Source organism: Rhinoderma darwinii, chromosome 12 (genome assembly GCF_050947455.1).
Source record: "Rhinoderma darwinii isolate aRhiDar2 chromosome 12, aRhiDar2.hap1, whole genome shotgun sequence".
Taxonomy (NCBI): domain Eukaryota; kingdom Metazoa; phylum Chordata; class Amphibia; order Anura; family Rhinodermatidae; genus Rhinoderma; species Rhinoderma darwinii.
The window spans coordinates 34,599,007-34,613,121 of record NC_134698.1 but is presented as its reverse complement, the minus strand read 5'-3'; the positions used below and the strand labels follow the sequence as shown (position 1 = coordinate 34,613,121).

The window sequence follows — 14,115 nt, the reverse complement described above, 5'->3', positions numbered from 1 at the left end:
AACTGCCATAAACTGTTGGACACTGCCGCTCATCTTGACTTGAGACTTCTGCCCCTCATCTTCCAACTGTTACAGAAGAAATCTTCGCCCCTATTCCCCCTTCGAGAGTCAAGAATACAGGAATACAATGTTATTAAGATGTTTGCATTTCATGTTAACCCTTTTTACATCTTTTAGGCTGTTCATATCCAAGAAAACGACGAGGACGTCTTGTCTTAAGTCCGGGAGTATGCAGCATCCCAGAAGATACCCTTCTGGTTCCCTGTTATTTGTATGTCATGCATTGTATGTGTTTTACATGTCTTTATTATTTTTCACACAGTGTGCTGTTCACCAGCTGAAGAGAAGGATGAAGGTATCAGTGAGGAGCCACAAGAGGGTGCATTGTACATCTAGCATTGTTTGAAAAGGGGGTGGAGCCTGGCTACAGCCCTAGAGCCTCACTCTGACTCAGTCTCACAGTCTACACAGGGGAGTCGGGTCGTGTCTGTGAGGAGACAGACATGTCTGCTAGCTGCTCTGACACAGCAGATTAATACAATCCTTTCAACTGGCACCAGGTCTCAGCACCTGCAGCCCAATGCAAGAGGAGGAACAGTAAGGAGATTGTAACCAGCATATCATCCCTATCATCACCACAGCAAGTATTATTTAGCTGAAAAGCTGTCTGTCTGTTTCTGAGGAGAAGTCTATATAATATTGGGCCTCAGAACTCCTGCTGGTGCTGTTACCGGTTCTGCCGCACGCCACAATTAATATAAGAAGTGTCTATCAAGTCACTCAACTACAACCCTCATCACTGAGAAAAGTGAGTTCATTTATTACACACGCTGCTGGAAAAGTGAATGATTTCTAGATATAGCTGGACAATTGAAACCCTCATTGGTCACCCACTGGTCCCTTCTTCCCCTCAACTGTTGAAGTGGACAGAAGATAACGTGCCTCCATTTTGGAAGACTGTATAAAGTTCTTCAGTAAACGTGAGTTATTCAAATCCCCTGTGTCGTCTGGTCCCTGCACTGCATAACATCAAGGGCACCCCACATACCACCTTGCCAGGCGCACACATACTACTACCACCATCACGGGAGTTGCTACGGGGGAAAAGACTATCACCACCATCATCCATAGTGCAGCCCCCCTGTCACTGTGCCAGCCCGAGAAGGAGCGAGGGAGGAGAGGTAGAGATTCCTACAGATACCTCAGGCCATACACCGTGCACTTCACTACTGCTCCCATCCTCCTGGGAAGCTCTTCCTCGTGGTTGCTGCACAGCATGTAAAGACAGTTGACAGGTGAGGGGGAGGAGCTATAGAAGAATCTTGCGGATGAACAGGAGAGCAACTGACTACCGACACCAGCCCATCTGGCATTTGCCAGAATTGGCACATGGGCACTCCGTTCTTGCTTGTATATATACACCTTAAATATTGCATAAATAAGAAAAATTTGGCATGGGTATCACGGCTATCTCTCTCTCATCATATTGTTAAAGGTCTTTTAGGTTCCTAACAATGTCTTACCTGTATTTTATGAGTCAGACTACATTTGTGAGCTTTTGGCATTATTCACGTGTGTATGATGGCTCTGTGTGTACGACACATATTTAGCGACAATATCAGTATTGGATTCCTCAAGAGGAAGCAGGAAAATTTTAGTTTGCACCATTGCTCATAGTAATGATCTGATGACCAAACTAGGTGTATTCCATATTTCTCAGAATCTATGACTTAGACCAAGTGCATGCACAAAAACACACTACTCCCTCCAAAAACAAAAAAAATAGCAAAAATGCATTATATGTTTCAATTTAACTAAATGTATCCTAGATAATGCCGAACTCTGAGCTACACTGTGTTAACAAAACATTAAAAAATTAAATTCACTGTCACATTTACCATCTGGCTGCTGCAGGGACCATACTGTAGGGACCAGAACATTAAAAAAAACTTGTAAACCTGGCCTTGAGTCATTTAACATAACAAGGTCGTTAGTTCTTTCACACTGGTCCCCAATGCAAGTTTCCAAGGTGACCTGAGCACTATAGGTTCTTAACCCCACAGGAACTGACAACTACATGTTATTGGCTGTACAGCAGAAGTTGCCAAAATGATGCCCCCTTTTCTGACATCACTTCCTGCTCTTCAGCTATAGGCTGAAGCTGTACCTGCTCTGCCCGCCCCCTGCATGCCCTCTCCATATAATACTGTTCACACTTAGGGCTCTCTACTTCCTTTTTAGCTGCTTCCTCCTGCATTTGGGTCACTACACAACAATTTTATATCCATACACTATTTTTGTATCACTATGTAGTCCAAGCCTTACTATAAAATGCTGTGGAGTGTTAATGCAGGTTCACTAATATTCATACATTAATAATAATAGACAACCTCGTTTACTTTTCAAGCTATCATCAAGATTTGACTTCCTTTATTTCAGTGTGTTTTTAATTTCCAGAAACACATCTATGGGGAAAAAATTGGCAATATATAAATAAAGCGAGGGTATAACACTCACTTTCCCCTTTGAAAGATGACAAGAGAATAATGCATTTTCTACTCTCTTCCTGTCAGCAGGAAACAGCTGGAAAATACTGTCCAAGAAAGAAAAAAAGCATAATTTCAAGATAAAACAGTACATTTTGTAGTAAATAATAGCTCTGCTGGCTGAGTGCTGTTTTTTTTTTCCAACTCACTGTATTGGACACATTTATGTTGTGACTGTAAAAGTACAATAACCAGTCCATGTTTGCCATGTGTGGACAATATTTATTATAACAATATTTATTATAATTTGTTGTGACTATATTATCAGCATATCTATTTTAGAAGTACATTTAAAATATATGCACACCAGTTTCTATATAGAACTATTTTACATTTAAAGTATATGTTATAATAGAAATGGAAACAACATAAAAACACCTGGAGAACAGAGGCACTCGACTCTTGGGTTATAAAAATATAAAAAAACAGCATAAAATATGATCCTGTATCACAGTGAGGACATCACAAACCTGGCTGGGTGAAAGCAATTAGCCAAAAAATGAGCAGTGCATATGAGGGCAGAAAAAGGATGGCATGCGATTACAAATACATGATGCATAAACCTCGTACAATATTATACCAATGTATACTCAAAGGAGTGAAGAATAGTTCAATACTACTAAATAAACTAGGAAATGCACTAGAGCAAAAAATACATTAATGCAGGAAAGTAATTAGCCACAACATGGTGTGACACTACAGTATACATTGGCATGCAATTTAGCTGACAGGGAACCTGACCTATAGAAGCAAAAAAATCAGAAATTGTGGCAATGAATCAAAAGTAGATGACAAAAAAAGCCAAGGCAAAAGTAGGTAGGTGGTCATATTAGACTACATAACGGATGTAGGTTTCGGACATATTGTGTCATAGACACGTATCATAGGTAGATGAACCACATATACTCCAAAATGAATAATATGTCCTGGACCAATAATAAATGGCGTTTTTAAAAATATTATAATCTGTTAGATATAGTGGAGCACAGAAAAAACAGATACTCATCAGCCAATGGTATACCTCAATCGAGGTGGATGGACTTAGTCGGCCACAAACTGTGGGCTTGGAAGTCTTAGCAAAGTCGGTCTTGAGTAGGGTAAATCACTATCCCTCCGGTGTGCGGATGTCCAGAAAGAGCTACAACTGGTGTATAGGGCACTGGAACAAAATGGAGTATGGGAACAAGGCTTAGTCGAGCAGTATACGATTTCCCTTATCTCCACTGTCAGGTTTCAGGCGTGGTATGAGTAGTGTCACTGGCTAAAGCGGCGTGCAGAGCAACATGCACACAAACATGGCCGAACACACGAGATCCCAGACATGTGACGTCAAAACGTAAGTTACGTGTGCTGACGCGTTTCGTCACTACGTGACTTACTCAGAGCGTTACGTAACCAAGCAAGTATAGGGTAAGTGTTTATAGTGGCAAGCAACCAATAAGAAGCCTAATTTATACGATAGCCCTTGCAGGGTTAAAACTAAAAATGATACAAATAGACCTACATATGAAGTAATTAATTCTTAAACCGGTGATGTCATCCAAAGAAACCTAACAAAAGGAAAATTAAATAAAAAATGTAAAAAGAAGAAAGTTAACTAAAAATTAATAATAATAAAAGAAAAAATAAAAATCATTACACAGAAATCCAGATAGAGTGACAGTCACAGTAGATAATGATGGAAGGGTGCGGACACGGTCCTAGGAGTCGGACCACGCACTGGATACAGTATCATGGGCAGAGTCCTGGGATCCAGGCCACTCCTAAAGAAACATAAGTAATTTCAATTAATTATTCAGCCCAAGTGGATGAACGGATTTCAAAGTATATATCCACATACTTTCTTTTTGAAGCAACAGGCGGTCACAGCATCCACCATCTGTTGTCCCTGGAAAGTTGGTAAATAGCCGAAAGGCCGTCTGGTGACTGTCCATGAAAGTCCCTAAAGTGAGTAGCTAGGAGGTTCCTCTCATCAGCATTCCTAATATCGCGGATATGTTCAGAAATCCATAATTGCAATTCCCTAATGGTTTACCCTACGTAATTGTAATGGCAGGGGGTAGGGAGACGGACAAGTGAGCCCTAATCTACCCGCCACTCTGACCCTGCCTACTTGCAACGACCCGCCCTAGGCGACGGGGTACAACTGGGCGGCGGTCCCTGCGCTCAGTAAGTGCACGACAAACACGACAAACATACAAAGGAACACAAGCAAGGAAAAGGGGCCGTTGCCCACGGCAACACCGTGAGCAACCAGAGTGGTGAACGAGCCGAGTCAAGCCAGGAGTGTGCGAGGTACAAAATGAAAAGCAGAAGAGTAGTCGGTAAGCCAGGGTCTGTATGGAGCAGGATCAAAAATAGCAGGAGTTGTAGCTGGGCCAGGAAACCACAAGGAGGGAAACACAAGCAATAACAAGCACCGAGGGACAGGAAGTGCAGGCTTAAATAGACCGAGGGCGGGAGCTAGCTGAGTCTGGCCAGGTTACGATAGGCTCTCCCACTCCTAAGCCTGCCAGCCTGAATGGTGGAAGCAGGAGTCAGTCTCAGGGATGTATTCTCAGGTGCTGACTGATTAGTTCTGGGAGTTAACCCCGAAGCTGTGCCTGGCAGATCCTTTACAGTAATACTTCTTACAAGGACAGAAAATCAAATATAAAACCATATTGGAATGGCAGTTCAAAAAAACGTATTACTAAGAATAGTTTCCCATTAGTAGAGTAAAAAAATACATTAGACTTCTTGAAATACTTACATTGCGAGCATGTGCCACATTTTATCATTCCCTTAAGTGAAGGAGTCGGCCAACTCTTCACACAAGATCTTCTAAATTCCGACCTTACAAGTAAGTCGTGTAAATTTGGAGCTCGTTTTGAAGTCATGCTTGGGTAGTTTCCTATTATGTCGCGTATAGGCTTGCATAGAGTTACATTTGGCCAACATTTTAATAAGACCTCTTTTACATTTTTCCAGTGTTGGGCAAGGCGGGAAATAAATCCAACTTCATTCCGCTTATCGGTAGATAGTACAGAGTATTTGGGGTTATGTCCTTTGGTATTACCATATTGTTTTTCATTCTTAGTCTGCAACAATGACTCACGGTCAATGTGGAGGGCTAAATTGTACTCATACATCTAACATAATAACCCCTTTGCTTAAATCGTATAGCTAAATCACTTGCTTTTTATAAAATCAGAGAGATTTGAGCAGTTTCTGCAAAGTCGCAGAAACTGACCTACAGGAATGCCTTGTATTAGGAACTTAGGGTGGTGGCTATATGCCAACAGTAATGTATTATCGGCACTAAGCTTTCAGAATGTATGGGTTTCAACCGTATTACCATTTTTCTTTATCATCAAATTAAGAAAACAATTCTCCATGTTGCTAGCGGTGTAAGTCAGTGTAATATAAAATTCATAATGGTTGAGATGTCAAACTAAGTCGTCCAGTTGTTCACGTGTACCATGAACACATTGTCGATATAACGAAACTAGCAAGAGACAAATTTCTTGAACAATTCACAAGAATAGACAGCCAACGACTCCCAGTAACCTAGGTGGAGGCAAGCATTTTATAGTGCGCAAGATGAACCCTTGGTAGTTTCTTCCACCTTTAAATAGAACTAGTCATCAAAACAAAAACAGTTATGAGTCAATACAAGTTCAAGCCTATCGACAAGAAAGGAATGATTAAATCATGTAGTTTGGATTAAACGTCACCAGTATCAACGACAAATGACAGTAATGAAAAAACAAAAGACAAGGTTTTTAATCTACAAATCATCCAAGTTTATCAGTTGGACCATCAGCACCCGAGATTATAGGGTGCCCGGGTGGTAGCTGTCTATTGTTCTGAACCTTAGGTAACACATAAATAGTGGGCATTCTAAGTTCCTTGAGTTTAAGATATTAAAACCCATTTTTGCTAACTAACCCTTCATCAAAAGCAAATTGACATTTCTGATTTAGTTTATGTGTAATATCAGTCAAAATGTTGTCATATAGTCGTCTATAGGCTCAGATCGCAATCAATCCCTTCCATAAATGCCCTTACATATCTGTTATGCCTGCTGTCGCTGACCACCGGCATACTGTACTCACTGGCAGCCGTGACCGTGGGATACAGAAAGCTTCCCGGGAGACACCAGCACTTGCAGCTGCACTGTCCTTCTGTGGCTCCTAGGGTGCGTGTGTGCACGCTCGTCCCTGGCGCACCAGTGATTTGTACCCTATCCAATACCCTGATCACCCTGGACCATAAAATGGACTTTGACCTCTACCTCCTTGCCTGAGCGTTCTTGTTGTCTTCCCATGTTAGTTAAGCAAATGGTCCCTTAGTTGTATCCTGTTCCCAGTGTTCCCATATCCTGTATCCTTTAACGGTGTTTGTTCCTGAGCTCAAGTCTAGTATTGGGGTCACGTTTATTCGATCTGCCACATCCAGTGTAATCTGCCATGCTAAGTGTCATCTGCCACGTCCAGTGTCTTCTGCCATGTCAAGCGTCATCTGCTATGCCAAGCGTCACCTGTGCCACGCATCATCTGTGCCAATGCGGCTGCTACATCTCGTGTCTGTCTGGACTCTCATATAGGTACTCTTGTACGAAGACTTTTCATTGACTGTTGTTTGGCTAGGTGCCACTCCGCTATAGCGGAGTGGCCTAGTGGGTCCACATACCACGGAATTGTGACAATGTCGATTGGAGGATATTGGGGGTATAGTGAGACTGATAGGTTTCAATTCAGTAAACTGTAGTGTCTGGATGAGTATTGATGTCACTTAGTTCCTGTAGAGCTGACAGTGCTATGGCCTCCTGAGAAGTAAGGTTAGATAGGAATTCATCATGACACATCAGGGATTTCTCCAGTGGATAGTGGCCATTCACTCGAGAGTGATGCAACCGTAACAGGATTTTTCGGACAAATAGTTGGATATCCTTATAGACTTCAAATTCATTACCCCCAGTACTTGGAACGAAGGAAAGGCCATGATTCAGTAGGGATATATGCACCTGAGTAAGTGGAAAATCAGTAACATTAATAATATTATTTTTGCAGCCTGTGCTATCAATTACTTGATTCTGGCCTTGTCTGGTTTTCCGTCTTCCAAAAAACAGACTTTAAAAGGGAAAAATGGTAAAAGTGTTTTGTTTTTTTACTTTTAATATACTAAAATTTCACATTTTTTTACACCGTTTATTACCCCCCTAGTGGACTTGAATCAGCGATCAGTTGGATCGCTGGTACAATACACTGAAATACTAATGTATTACAGTATATTGTTATTTTGACAGGCTTCTGTTCAGCCCTGTGTAATGGCAGGAAGGAGGTGAAGGGAAAGTGAGCCCTAATCTACCCACCGCCCTGTCCCTGCCTACTTGCAACGACCCGCCCTAGGCGACGGGGTACAACTGGGCGGCGGTCCCTACGCTGTCTAAGTGCACGGGAGAACAAACAGGGAACACGCAAGGGAAGGGGCAGTAGCCCACGGAACGCCACGAGGAAACGGAGCAGTGAATGAGTTGTCAGGACCAGGATGAAGTGGAGTATACCCAAGTGAGCACGGAGGAGGAAGCAAGCCAGAGGCAAAGCAAGCGGGTTAAGCAGAACAGCAGCAAGGCAGAAGCACGGCAGAAGCAGGCTGGAGCAAGCAGCAGTGGGGCCAGGAATCCAAAAGAATAACAAGCACTGAGGAGGAGAACACAGCAGGTAATAAAGGACAGGGGGCGGAGCTAACTCCGACTGACCAGGCCGCGATAGGCTCTCCCACTCCTGAGCCTGCCACCCTGGTTGGTGGGAGATGGTGTCAGTCGAACAGGTCTGGCCTCAGGTGTGGATTGATTAATCCCAGGAGTATACCTAGATGTAGTACCTGGCAGATCCCTAACACCCTGCCTGTCTTTTCAGCCCTGCCTGACAAAGGCAGAGCAGAAGGCAGTCCTGGGGGCCTTGACAACCATCATCACCCTCCCGATCTCGTTGTGGGGGGGGGACCGCCCCCTCTTTTCAACGCCTCAGATGCTGCATTCGCGACTGACCGCAGCGTTTGAGGGGTTAAACAGCCAGGAACAGCCCGGGTCCCGGGTGTCCCGGCTGTAAAACACAGCTGACACATGCAGCGTATGGAGTGCGCTCAGCGCGTGAGTGCTCTCCATACATCATTCCCCGCACCAGGACATAAGGGCTTAATGAGTTGCGTGAAGCAAAAGAATTCTAAAATCTAGTGACAAAGGTGGTAATTTGGTGCTTCTCAAGGAGGACTATTATGTTTGGGAAATAATGAGACAGCTAGGTACTTTCAGCTATAGATGACTATATGACAACCCTTCAATTAATATTAAACAAACTAAATCAGAAATTTCAATTTGTTTTTGATGAAGGCTTAATTAGCAAAAAATAGTTTCAATATCTTAAACTCAAGGAACCTAGAATGCCCACTATTTATGTGTTACCTAAGGTTCACAAGAATAGACAGCTACCACCCGGGTGCCCTATAATCTCAAGTGCTGACGGTCCAACTGATAGGCCCCATGCACACGGGAAAATTGCGGACCCATTAATTTCTATGGGGCCATGCACACGACCGTAGTTTTTACGGTCTGTGCATGGCCCGGGAGCCAGAAATAACGGACATGTCTTATTACGGCCGTCTTCTGCGGTCCAGGCTCATTGAAAATAATGGCCGCGGCCATGTGCATTGCCCGCGATTTGCGGGCGGCTTGCGGCTGACGATTTGTAGATTTGTAGGTTTTTTCATTACCGTCAGTTGTCCTTTAGACTGGTAACTTTTTATCCAAACTACATGATTTAATTATTCCTTCTGATTGTATATTGGTAGGACTAGACGTTGAGTCTCTTTATACTTCTATTCTCCACTGGGTTGGGTTACAAGCAGTAACATTCTTTTAATATTTAATATTTCTTTTATATGTATCGACCTGATTTTGCTCATCAAAATGAGTTTCTTGTCCATATGCTTAAATTTGTATTGACTCATAACTGTTTTTGTTTTGATGACAAGTTCTATTTACAGATGAAGGGAACTGCCAAGGGCTCATCTTGTGCACCATCGTATGCTTGCCTCCACCAAGGTTACTCGGAGTCGTTGGCTGTCTGTTCTTGTGAACTGTTTCATAAATTTATATCTTGCTGTTATATTGACAATGTGTTCATGGTATGGAATGATACACGTGAACAAATGGACGACTTTGTTTGTCGTCTCAACCATAATGAATTTAATATTCACCTGACTTACACCGCTGGCGACACAGAGATTCGTTTTCCTGATTTGATGATAAAGAAAAATGGTAATAGGGTTGAAACCCATACATTCTGAAAGCTTACTGCCGGTCATACTTACTGTTAGCATATAGCCACCACCCTAAGTCCCTAATACAAGGCATTCCTGTAGGTCAGTTTCTGCGACTTCGCAGAAACTGCTCAAATGTCTCAGATTTTATAAAAGAAGCCCGTGATTTAGCTATACGATTTAAGCAGAGGGGTTTATTCTGGTAGATGTATAAAGTGGGGGTACAATAAAGCCCTCCACATTGACCGTGAGTCATTGTTGCAGACCAAGAATAAAAACCAATATAGTAAAACCAAAGGACATAACACCGAATACTCTGTACTATCTACCGATAAGAAGAATAAAGTTGGATTTATTTCCCGCCTTGGCCAACACTGGAACACTGTAAAAGAGATCTTATTAAAATATTGGCCACATTTAACTCTATGTGAGCCTATAGGTGACAGAATAGGAGACTACCCAAGCATGACTACAAAACTAGCTCCAAATTTACGCAACTTACTTGTAAGGTCGAAATTTAGAAGATATTTGTGTGAAGTGTGAAGAGTTGGCTGACTCATTCACTTAAGGGAATGATAAAATACGGCACATGCTTGCAAAGTAAGTATGTCAAGAAATCTAATGTATTTTTTGACTACTATTGGGAAACTATTCTTAGTAATAAGTTTTTTGAACTGCCGTTCCAATATGGTTGCATATTTGATTTGCTATCCTTGTAAGAAGTATTACGTAGGGTAAACCCTTAGGAAATTGCAATTACGGATTTCTGAACATATCCGCGATATTAGGAATGCTGATGAGAGGAGCCTCCTAGCTACTCACTTTAGGGACTTTCATGGACAGTCACCAGACGGCCTTTCGGCTATTTACCAACTTTCCAGGGACAATAGGGGTGGATGCTGTGACCGCCTGTTTCTTCAAAAAGAAAGTATGTGAATATTTACTTTGAAATCCGTTCATCCACTTGGGCTGAATAATGAATTGAAATTACATGTTTCTTTGGGTGTGGCCTGGATCCCGGGACTCTGCCCACGATACTGCATCCAGTTCGTGGTCCGACTCCTGGGACCCAGTCCGCACTTTTCCATCATTATCTACTGTGACTGCCAAATCCGGTTTTCTGTGTATTTATTTTTATGTTTTTCATTTGTTTTTTCTTTAATTATTATTATTATTTATATTTATTTTTATTTAACTTTCTTCTTTTTTCATTTTTTATTTTTCCTTTTGTTAGGTTTCTTTGGATGATGACCAATGGGGTAAAAATTAAGTATTAAATGTACATTTATTTGTATCATTTTAAGCCTTTGCATCGGTTAAACGTATCATTGTATAAATTAGGCTGCTTTTTGGTTGCTATACTCTTTAATTACCCTATACTTGCTTGGTTACGTAACGCTCTGAGAAAGTCACGTAGTGACGAAACGCGTCAGCACAAGTCATAGAATCCTAGAATCCCACGTGTTCTGCCATGTTTGTGTGCAGGTTGCTCTGCACGCCACTTTGCACACCGCTTTAGTCAGTGACACTAAACATTTCATGCCTGAAACTTGACGGTGGAGATAATGGAGATCACGGAGATCGTACACTGCTCGACTAGGCCTTGCTCCCATACTCCATTTTGTTCAAATTCCCTATACACCTCTACAGTGGGGAGCCACGCCACGGTTGTAGCTCTTTCTGGACATCCGCACAAGGGAGGGATCGTGGTTTACCCTACTCAAGACCGACTTTGCTAAAGCCTGCCAAGCCCGCAATTTGTGGCCGAGTAAGTCCACCCACCTTGGCTGAGGTGCACCATTAAATGATGAGTATGTGTTTTTTCTCTTCTCCACTTTCACAGATTTGTCATAATCTTTTTGTGGTTAATATCGCCATTTATTATTGGTCCTAGACATATTATTCATTTTGAAGTATATGTGTTGCATCTACCTATGATTGGTCTCTAAGGCACAATATGGCCGAAACTTATATTTGTAATGTTGTCTAATATCACCACCTAACTACTTTTGCCTTGGCTTGTTTTTGTCATCTACTTTTGATTCATTGCCAACATTTTGCTTCTATAGGTCAAGTTCCCTGTCAGCTACATGGCATGCAAATGTATACTGTAGTGTCACACCATGTTCTGGCTAATTACTTACCTGCATTAATGTATTTTTTGCTCTAGTGCATTTTCTTGTTGCTTAAATAGTATTGAACTATTGTTCTGTCTTTGAGTATTCATTTGTATATTATTGTATGAGGTTCATGCATCATGTATTTGTAATGTCATGTCATACTATTCCTGCACTCATGTGCACTAGTCATTTTTTGGCTAAATGCTTCGCCCGTCTAGGTTTGTGATGTCCTCACTGTGATGCAGGATCACCTTTGATGTGGTTTTTTGATAATATTCTCTTTTTTTTATATTTGTATTAATACATTTTTATATTTTTAGAACCTAAGTGTTGGGTGCCTCTTGTTATCCAGGTGTTTTTTTATTGTTTCTGTTTCTAGTATATATTGCCCTGATGTCACCGTACTATTTGTACTGTACTCAGGTTGCTCTGATGAGAGTGTTTAGTTTTTTTACCTTTTCCTTCTCAATTAATTAGAATATCATTAAAAAGTTAATTAATTTCAGTAATTAAATTAAAAAAAGTAAAACTCATATATTATATAGATTTATTACACATAGAGTGATCTATTTCCAGCATTTTTTTCTTTTAATGTTGATGATTATGGCTAACAGTTAATGAAAACCCAAAACTTAGTCTTAGTATTGGGTAAAAGTTCAAGATTATAGACTCATGGTGTCACACTCTAATCAACTAATCAACACAAAACACCTGCAAAGGTTTCCTAAGCCTTTACAAGGACTGGTCTGTTGCTCAGTGGTCCAAAGACCTGTTTTCAGATGAAAGAAAAGTTTGCATTTCATTTGGAAATTAAGGTCCCAGAATCTGGAGGAAGAGTGGAGCGGCATCAATCCAAGTTGCTTGCGGTCCAGTGTGAAGTTTCCACAGTCAGTGATGGTTTGGGGAGCCATGTCATCTGCTGGTGTTGGTCCACTGTGTTATATCAAGTCCAGAGTCAATGTAGCCGTCTACCAGGAAATTTTAGAGAACTCCATGCTTCACAGCTCCCATGCTGTTTAGGCTTGGGAGCTGGTGACTATAGGGTATGTCCCCTTAAGGGATTTACCCAGCAGGCTTATCCCCTGGGTAGGGTGGGGTTGTTGGGAGTATCCTGGGTGGGCCCTCCCACCCATATAAATTAGGGTACAAGGGGGAGTTGCTTCCTCTTGGACCCCACCCTTTGGATCGTGGAAGGAACCGTAGAGATTACACCACTAACCTTGTTAGAGTAGTAGCATGGCGGACGCAGCGTTGATCGCACTCCTGAAGGAGAAGATTGAGAGGGAGGGAGCTGGATGGCTTTCCTCTCTGCTTGTGTCTCCCCCTGATCAGCCATCTGATGTCGCTGGGCGTCCAACAGGTAGGCAGGCGCGGCCTCCTCTTGTCGGATTATGACGGTCTCTCCTGTTTTCCTGAGCGGGAGTGTGGCAATGCAGATTTCGAATTGTTCACCGATGCGGCAGGGTCTTTGGGTTATGGCGCGATTTTTGGCAATAAATGGTCGGCCCATCAGTGGCCCCAGGATTGGTTTGCAGCGGGTCTCACTGGGAATTTGACACTGCTGGAGTTATTCCCTATTGTTGTTGCCTTAGAAATATGGGGAGGCGACATGCGCAATAAGAGGATATTGTTTTGGTCAGATAATGAGAGCACTGTCATAGCCATTAACAAACTTACCTCGAGTTCTCCGCCAGTTCTGGCTTTGTTACGTCATCTTGTTTTCTTGTGTTTGTCGTTTAATATGGTTGTCAAGGCACGTCATGTTCCTGGTGTATGTAATGAGATTGCTGACTCTTTATCTCGTTTCCAGTGGCATCGTTTCAGGGACCTGCACCCGCTGGCGGATCAAGAGGGCTACCCATGCCCCTCTTTCCTTTGGGATCTGCCGGGGAACATCTGATACCATTGGTGCAGTCCTCGGTTGCTCCTGCTACATGGGACGGGCATGGTAAGGCGTGGCGAGAGTGGTTAGCCTGCGCGGAGGAGGATGTGCTCCTCTCTCCTCAGAATTGCCATGGTATTACTGTTACTTACCTGTCTTGGTTGCAGGATAAAGGGGTGTCTGCCGGGGTGGCTCAAAAGCGTTTGTCTGGGGTAGCCTTTGCTTTCAGGTTGTTGGGTTTGCTGGACGCCACAAAAAGTCC

At 42.4% G+C, this 14,115-nt stretch overlaps 1 protein-coding gene across 1 annotated transcript in view; it reads right to left on the bottom strand.

Moving 5' to 3' along the window:
- The window catches only part of PLCB2 (phospholipase C beta 2), a 207,257-nt gene that overhangs the window by 116,426 nt on the left and 76,716 nt on the right, over positions 1-14,115 (bottom strand). The window contains exon 7 of the mRNA XM_075843498.1: positions 2,518-2,593. Within this exon, the coding sequence (XP_075699613.1) occupies positions 2,518-2,593 (76 nt within the window). The remainder of the gene's footprint in view (positions 1-2,517; positions 2,594-14,115) is intronic.